Source organism: Ceratotherium simum, chromosome 9 (genome assembly GCF_057802395.1).
Source record: "Ceratotherium simum simum isolate JZ-2026a chromosome 9, ASM5780239v1, whole genome shotgun sequence".
Taxonomy (NCBI): Eukaryota; Metazoa; Chordata; class Mammalia; order Perissodactyla; family Rhinocerotidae; genus Ceratotherium; species Ceratotherium simum.
The window spans coordinates 53,553,590-53,562,499 of record NC_141908.1 but is presented as its reverse complement, the minus strand read 5'-3'; the positions used below and the strand labels follow the sequence as shown (position 1 = coordinate 53,562,499).

General features: G+C 42.5%; 1 protein-coding gene across 1 annotated transcript in view; it reads left to right on the top strand.

Annotated features, from left to right (window-relative positions):
- Positions 1-587: 587 nt before the first annotated feature.
- The window catches only part of OLA1 (Obg like ATPase 1), a 174,396-nt gene continuing 166,073 nt past the window's right edge, over positions 588-8,910 (top strand). Inside the window, exons 1-2 of the mRNA XM_004426636.2 lie at positions 588-749; positions 2,053-2,153. Coding sequence (XP_004426693.1) covers positions 2,053-2,153 — 101 coding nt within the window. The 5' untranslated portion in view covers positions 588-749. The remainder of the gene's footprint in view (positions 750-2,052; positions 2,154-8,910) is intronic.

Sequence of the window (8,910 nt, the reverse complement as noted above, 5' to 3'; positions counted from 1 at the left end):
GTGCCTGTAAAACGCCTAAACGATAAGGCGACCAAGCAATCCTTAGATCATAAGCTTCCCTTAGCTCTTTTTTCCTTTAAGAAAGTTTATTTAACAGCTTCTCACCATCTGGACTGAGTGAAGAAAGTTATAGGAAAAGCAAGACGGGCTGGGGCCATGGTCCTCAGGACTCCGCTGGCGCGGCGGCCCGCCAGACCTCAGGTGACCCGTCTCCGGGCGGTCCGTCAGGGGGAGGGCGCCCCGGGGTCCAGCGGGTGAAGTGCGAGGCTGCAGGCCGGCAAGCGAGCGTGTAAGGCCCACGTGGGGCGCGCACCGGGAGGGAAGCGGAGATCCGGGGCCGAGAAGCCCCACGCGCTGAGGCGCGGAACACGCGCGCTCGGAGAAACCGGCGCCGGCAGCTCGGACTTCGGCTTCGGCTTCGGCTCCAGCTCCAGCTCCCGCCCGCTCTCGCGCGCGCGGCCCCCCCCCCCACTCTGCTCCCGCCTTCCTGGCCGGTCGGGCCAATGGACAGGGCGGGTGGGCTCGCGGGGCGGGGCGGAGCGGGGCGCGCGGCCTGCGCGCAGGTGCCGTCAGGCGCCCAGCCCGCCCGTTCCGCCGCCGCTGCCGCCGCCGTCGTGCGTGCCGCTCGGCGGAGGGGCTGGCCTTGCGCTCCCTCCTCCTTCCTCCGCCTTGCTCCCCGCCTCTCGCTGCCGGCAAGACTCGTCTCCCGCTGCAGCTGGGACCCCGTGTCATCGCCCTCCCCAAGCACGGTGAGGCCCCCAGGGAGCCCGCGGGCGCGTTCTCTGCTGCGTCTTCGGCGCCCCGGCCCCTTGCTCTGAGGCCGGCGTCAGGCCAGGGCCAGGTGGCCGGGCTGGGGCGAGGGCAGCGGCGGCGTGGGGTGTCTGGATGAATGAGGCGCTCTGACTAGGCCGCGCGTCCCGAGAGCGGCCCACGCCTCAGCCCGGCACGCTCTGGGAAAGCCGCCTCCGGAGGCCGGGACGCCCAGTCGCCCACTGCGGAGGGAGAACGTGTTGGGTGGGGGCCCACTTAGGCTGGACTGCCGGCCACCCCTCGGTGGGAGGCCAGAGGACTGGAGAGGCTCTCCTTGTGCAGCGGTGCTTTGGAGGCCTGGGGTTTGGCTGGGAACAGGTGTGAGTTAAGACCCCGAGAAGGGAGATCCCAGGTCCTCGGGATCAGGGATCAGAGACTGGAATATCACTTCATGAGCATGGCCTCAGGGTGGCCCCAGGAGGTTCAAGTGGATCCAGAAGATAGGGACAGTTTTAGTGCCAAGCGTATAAAACGTGAGGTTAACAGTCCTCCTGAGTTCGGTGTGCAGTAGTAAAGTGGGATTAATTCTGCACTGAGGAATTTGGAGCCAGATTAGCAGAGACCGAGAAAGTTTGGACTTGTAAATAAAAAGGGTTTGTGGATTTATTTACGGCTAGAAATAATCAGACTGTAGATTTCGAAGGTTGCTTATGAGGACTGATGAGTCGCACCTACAGTTCCAAGGGTGGAAGAGACTTGGTTGGAAAGACCTTGATACCGGCGTGTGTTCCTCCATGTGAAAAATGGTGTTTGTAGTGGAAATGGGAAAGAGCAGGTTCCAGATAAGAGGATTGGTTTGGTGGGAGGTGACTTGGTTGCTGGTGGTTCTGGAATGGATTTTCTTTGACTCTCTTATCTGTACTCCTACTTCCAAATGCTTTCATTTGAAATAACCATGTCAGGTTAAGAAATGAAATGTTTTGTAAACAGTCTGGATGGAAGATTCGCAGCTAAGTTTTAAATTTATTTTTGATTTCTGGTGCCGCATATATTTTTAGATCAGTCTTTCCAGGACTTCTCAGGAGTGGCTGCTTTGACAACTATCAGAATCAGATCTGTTCAGAGAACTTTTTTGTTTTATTTTTGTTGAAAAGTAAAGTGTCAGTTTTGTGATTGATATAGACAGTATGTTTTATTCATAATCTGTTATTCAATAATGCATTTTGTGTGATGAAATGTGTTTTTGGTCGATAGGGATAGTAAAAAGTTTTGTTCATATGTATATTTGTTTTGACATTTTAGATGCCCCCGAAAAAGGGAGGTGATGGAATTAAACCACCCCCAATCATTGGAAGATTTGGAACCTCCTTGAAAACTGGTATTGTTGGGTTGCCAAATGTTGGGTAGGTAAACGTTGGGCTTTTCTCATTTTCATCTTGTAAATATTTTGGGTTCGTGTTGTAAAAATGGAAACTCATGAGGTAATTAAAATTTAAATAGAAGAAAAGAGGCTAGGAAGCTGGAATATTAATATGTTGCAAAACAAGGTTTTCATTTAGATGTATTTTATTTTCGATTTTCTACACACTGTGTTGAAACTTGAGTTACTTATATTGTTTGTTTTGCTAAACTCAGAGGAAGATGCAATGAGAGTTAAAACATTATGTTGAACCAGGTCTGCTCTGTTTGCTTGAGAACACTGTTGGGAGACACACAGCATTGAATTTAAGTGGACTTGGAATAGTTTAAATTTGATTTTGGTACTGGCTGACTATGTGCAGTACCTACATAGGCTGATTACCAGAGGCTGTACAGTAGGATACTTAGGAAATAATTTTAAAACTTATAAATTTGATTACATTTTTGGGAGATCAGGGATCAGATGGCTGAATTTTTACTGGAAGGAGGTGACAATTTTGAATTTAATATTGGAAGTTGCTAGATAAAGGGCATCTGTTATAAAGTGGCTAAATCTGAAAATTGTGAGAACAAAAATTTGAGTTTTGTAATGTTTAAAATTAAAATTAATCATTTATTTGCAAATATAACAGTGATAGGCAATATATGTGGAGTTTATCATATAAATTTATACACATGCAACTTGGATGTTCAAAGTCTACTTTTTCCATTATTTGCCCTTCTGTTTTACTAATCTTAAAATATAAGATGTCTCAAAAGTGATGAGGGTGTACTAATGAGTAACAGATCCAATATGGATTTATTAAGGTGACTGAAGGTATTTTGGCATGTGCTTTAGGCTTTTAGATTGGTGGCAAGTAGGACACCTGTGTTCTTTCCTGTGTACCTCGGAGTCCCTGTCCTAGAGATTGCTTAGTGAATGGAGCATGGTATGACCAAGTAAGAAGGCAGTTCTTAAATTCTTGTAAAACATGAACAAGGTGGCCGTCCTAATTTCAGTCTTTCCTGGAGCTGGAGAGGTTTGCATTTGAAGGAGTTTCCTGCTGATATAGGCTGCTTGCAAAGTAAGACTAAATAGAGAGTGGAAATATAAGCGAAAGAGATAATTAAGCAAAGTACTGTAGGGTGCTGTCAATAAACTTGAAAGCAAGATATGATCATTATGGATGTTGTGAGCTTTATTGCGCTAGTGAGCAAGACATGGTTTTTAGATATTAACATACTTCTCTTATTCTAGAATCACTGCAGTCACTGCAGCTTGGCTTTAAATGGGACTACTTTAAAATGGGCCATCTTTTTTTTTTTCCTTCTCCCCAAAGCCGGAGTACATGGTTGTACCTCTTAGTTGTAAGTCTTTCTAGTTCTCTGTGTCAGCCGCCATCACAGCATGGCAACTGACAGGTGGTATGGTTCTGTGACCAGAAAATGAACCCCAGGCTGCTGGGGTGAGAGCTTGGAACTTTAACCACTAGACCATCAGCGCTGGCTCCAAAATGGGCCATCTTTTTTTTTTTGTGAGGAAGATCAGCCCTGAGCTAACATCCATGCCAATCTTCCTCTTTTTGCTGAAGAAGACTGGCCCTGGGCTAACATGTGTGCCTATCTTCCTCCACTTTATATGGGAGGCCGCCACAGCATGGCCTGACAAGTGGTGCCTCAGTGCGGGCTTGGAATCCAAACCCAGGCCGCCAGCAGTGGAGCGTGCGCACTTAACCGCTAGGCCACGGGGCTGCCCCCTAAAATGGGCTATCTTAAGAAGTGTTTCCTATGTAAGCTTTTTAGCCATAGAGCATAATAAAATCAATATGTATGAAAATAACCTAAAAATATTTTATTATAAAAATTTTTATTTTTTAATATGTTATAAATGTGCTATTTATGCTTTTAAATTAAATACTCCTCCCACCCCCCGTTTTATTGAGGTATACCTTACACAGTAAAATTTACTCGTTTTAATAATGTAGAGTTTGATGAGTTTTGGCAATTGTATTTGGTCGTGAACACTCCTTTTTTGTAGAATGATCTTACGTTATCTAACTGTAGAATGATCTTACATTACTTAACTGTATCAAGTAGGGTTCTTTGTAAGCAACACAAATTCTGGCTGTTTTAAGCAAGAAAAAGAGACTTACTGGAAGGATAGAATTGAAAAACAAGCTGAACAGCCAGGCCTCAGGGAGGACGCGAGCCAGAGTAGTGCTGGCAGAGATGGGGCCGTGTGGAGCTCAGCCATATGAACTGAACTTCTGAATGTCTCTCATCTCCTGCTGCCTCTCCAGTGATTCACATTCCTCTGTAAGGAAATCTGACTGGACTTGTCTACCTCTGGATAGGCCCACAAGAAATAGATTGGGGAGAAGGGGCAGTTCTCTAAAAGATGGCCTGCTGATCAAAAATAAGGTAATTTAGTACATCAAAGGAATCTCTTGAGTTTTAGAGAACTGAATGAATAAAAAAGTTTGCTTTTTAGTATGTATAAGGCTGATTACCTTATAGAGGTAATATTTATAGCTAATATTATAGGTAACATTTATCGATAATAATAGCTAATATTTATTGAACACTTACTATATACCAGTCACTATTCTGAGTGCTTTATACGTATTACCTTATTTAATCATCTGTTTAACACCCTTCCTCCCCATTAAAATTTAAATTCCATGAAAGCAAGGATTGTGTTGTTCTTGTTTATTGTTATAATTCTGGCACTTAGACTGGTGTTAGGAACTTAGTAGGCATTCAGTAATTATTTGTGAATGGGATAGTTTTTTCCCCCTTGATGCTGTGTGTAGGTTTAATGATAAGGAGACACGTTTTAATGGCTAGTTTTAATGAAGTAGAAAGAATATCAAACCAAGAGTGTGAAGATTTGGTTTCTAGGTTTATTCTGTTTTTTCTTACCTGAGTGACCATTTATAAATTAGCTTCTCTTGGGCCAGTGTATTTTTGTGGGTGTGAGGCTTGGAGGCTGTTGGGGGAAACTACTTTTTTTAAAAAAAGATTTATTTTTTTAGTGCAGTTTTAGGTTCACAGCAGAATTGAGGGGGAAGTGCCGAGATTTCCCATATGCTCCCACCCTCACGCATGCATAGCTTCCCCCATTATCAACATCCCCACCGGAGTGGTACACCAGTTGTAATTAATGAACTTACATTGACATGTCATGATCACCCGAAGTCCATAGTTTACCTTAGGGTACACTCTTAGTGTTGTACCTTCTATGGATTTAGACAATGTGTAATGAGATGTATCCTCCATTATAGTATTGTACAGAGTAGTTTTACTGCCCAAAAAATCCTCTGTGCTCTTCCTGTTCATCCTTCCCTCCAACCACTAATCTTTTTACTGTCTCCATAGTTTTGCCTTTTCCAGAATATCATATGGTTGGAATCTTACAGTATGTAGCCTTTTCAGATTGGCTTCTTTCACTCAGTAATGTGCATTTAAGTTTCCTCCATGTCTTTTCATGGCTTAAATATCTCATTTCTCCTTAGCACTGAATAATATTCCATTTTCCAGATGTACCATAGTTTATGTATTTATTCACTGACTAAAGGACATCTTGGTTGCTTCCAAGTTTTGGCAGTCATGAATAAAACTGCTATAAACATGCATGTGCAGCTTTTGTGGGGACATAAATTTTCAACTCGTTTGGGTAGAATACTAAGGAGCACGATTGCTGGATTGTGTGGTAAGAGTATGTTTAGTTTTATAAGAAACTTCTAAAGTGACTGTTCCATTTTGCATTCCCAGCAGCAATGAATGAGAGTTCCTGTTGCTCTACATCCTTGTCAGCATTTGGTCTTGTCACGGTTCTGGATTTTGGCCATTCTACTAGGTGTGTTGTGGTATCATTGTTTTAATTTGCATTTGACTGATGACACATGATGTGGGGCATCTTTTCGTATGCTTATTTGCCACCTGTATATTTTCTTTGGTGAGGTGTTTGTTAAGGTCTTTGGCCCATTTTTTAATCAGGTTGTTTGTTTTCTTATTGTTGAGTTTTAAGAGTTCTTTGTATATTTTGGATAACAGTACTTTATCAGATGTGTCTTTTTCGAATATTTTCTCCCAGTGTGAGGCTTGTCTTCTCATTCTTTGGACATTGTCTTTTGCAGAACAGAAGTTTTTGATTTTAAGGAAGTCTATCTTATCTATTATTTCTTTCACGGATCGTGCCTTTGGTGTTGTATCTAAAAAGTCATTGCTGTATGCAGGATCATCTAGGTTTTCTCCTGTCTTCTAGGAGTTTTATAATTTTGCATTTTATGTTTAGGTCTGTGATCCATTTTGAGTTAATTTTTGTGAAGGGTATAGGGTCTATCTAGATTCATTTTTTTTTGCATGTGGATGTCCAGTTGTTCTAGCATCATTTGTTGAAAAGACTATCTTTGCTGCATTGCCTTTCCTTTAGAAAATACATTTTGATAGTCCAGATTTCTTTACTGTGTCATGGGACAGCTCTTCTTGTTGCTACCACTGCATGAGATGGGATTAGTTTCAATTGAGAATGTCAGAAAACCCCAAATAACCTTGACTTTCTTTTTTCTGTAAGTAGTCATAGATGGGTATGGTATAGTAGTGCCCCCTTATCTGTGGTTTTGCTTTCTGTGGTTTCAGTTACCCCACGGTCAAACCACTGTCCTAAAATATTAAATGGAAAATTCCAGAAATAAACAATTCATGAATTTTAATTTTATTTATTTATTTATTTTTCCCCCAAAGCCCTAGTAGATAGTTGTATGTCATAGTTGCACATCCTTCTAGTTGCTGTATGTGGGACGTGGCCTCAGCATGGCCGGAGAAGTGGTGCATCGGTGTGTGCCCGGGATCCGAACCCAGGCCGCCGGCAGCGGAGTGCGAACACTTAACCGCTAAGCCATGGGGCCGGCCCAATTCATGAATTTTAAATTGCGTGCTATTTTGAGTAGTGTGATGAAATCTCTTGCTGTCCTGCCCATGACGTGAATCATCCCTTTGTCCAGCGGATCCACACTCTATACTCACCCGTTAGTCACTTAATAGCTGTCTCGATTATCAGATCGGCTGTCTCGGTATGGCATTGCTTGTGTTCAAGTGACCCTTATTTTACTTAATAATGGCCTCAAGGCACAAGTGTAGTGATGCTGGCAATTTGGATATGCCAAAGAGAAGCTGTAAAGTGCTTTCTTTAAGTGATAAGGTGAAAGTTCTCAACTTAATAAGGAAAGGAAAAAAATTGTGTGCTGAGGTTGTGAAGATCTATGGTAACTTTTATTACAGTATATTGTTATAATTATTCTATTTTATAATTAGTTATTGTTTTTAATCTCTTACTGTGCCTAATTTGTAAATTAAACTTTATCATAGGTATGTCTGTATAGGAAAAAACGTACTATATATAGAGTTCTGTACTATTTGCGGTTTCAGGCATCCACTGGGGGTCTTGGAGTGTATTCTCCACAGATAACGGGGGACTACGGTGCTCATTTTTTGTCCTTAATTTACTTAACCTATTTGATACTGTTAATAACTCCCCACCTCTCTTACTCTTCCTTCAGTCTTTTATGCTTGCTACACTTCCTGTGTTTGCTCCCTAATATTAGGTTTCTGTCCTTGGCTATCTTCTCTTTTATACTTTCTCCCTGGGCATTCTCATCGTTTCCTGATTTTAATCATCTATTGGCTTCTATTTTCTAAATTTATACATTCTGCGCAGGTTGCATCTGAGTTCTAAATTCATATATCTAACTGCCCTGAATATCTCCAGTTAAATATCTCCACTCAACATGTCTAAAATTGAGCTCATTTCCTCTGTAGTCCTTATCTTGGGTAATACTACTGCTTTCCACCCAAATACTTGAGAGATTTATCTTTGCATCCTTTCCCCTCAACCTTATTTTTCAGTAGGGTGCCAAATCTTGTGCCTAAATAATCTCTCTGGTCTATTTTCTTCACATCATTGTTTCCACTCATTTCTTTCTTTTTTTTTTTTATAATTTTATTTATTTGTTTCTTTTTCCCCAAAGCCCCAGTAGATAGTTGTATGTCGTAGTTGCACATCCTTCTAGTTGCTGTATGTGGGACGCAGCCTCAGCATGGCCAGAGAAGTGGTGCGTCGGTGCGCGCCGGGGATCCCAACCCCGGGCCGCCAGCAGCGGAGCCAGCAGCGGAGCGCGTGCACTTAACCACTAAGCCACGGGGCCGGCCCTCCACTCATTTCTTACTTGAATTATTCCAGAGGCTTCTTAAGTGGGCATTCTGTCAGGGCATTATCTATAGTGATTATTTTTTTGTTTTGCCCCAGTTTTTTTTTTAATTGAGGTATAACTGATATACAGTAAAATGTACAAACTTTAAATATACATATAAAATTTTTACATATCAATCCATCCGTGTAACCAGTACCCACATCAAGATCTAGAATGTATCCAGCACCACAGAAAACTCCCCTGTACCCCTTCCCAGTCAGTACTGTCCTTCCTGGGATAACCATATTCCAACTTCTATCACTACATAGATTAATTTGCCTAATACAGAGGGAATCATATATTATATACTCTTTATGTCTTTTAAATCAACATTATGTCTGAGAGAATACACAATTTACCCATTTTGCTGTTGATGGGCATTTGGATTGTTTCCACTTTTTGGCTGTTATGAGTAGGGCTGCTTTGAACATTCGTGTACATGTCTTTTGGTGGATGGACATAAGAACTCATTTCTATTGGGTGAATGGATATACCCCTCCACCCATACCCC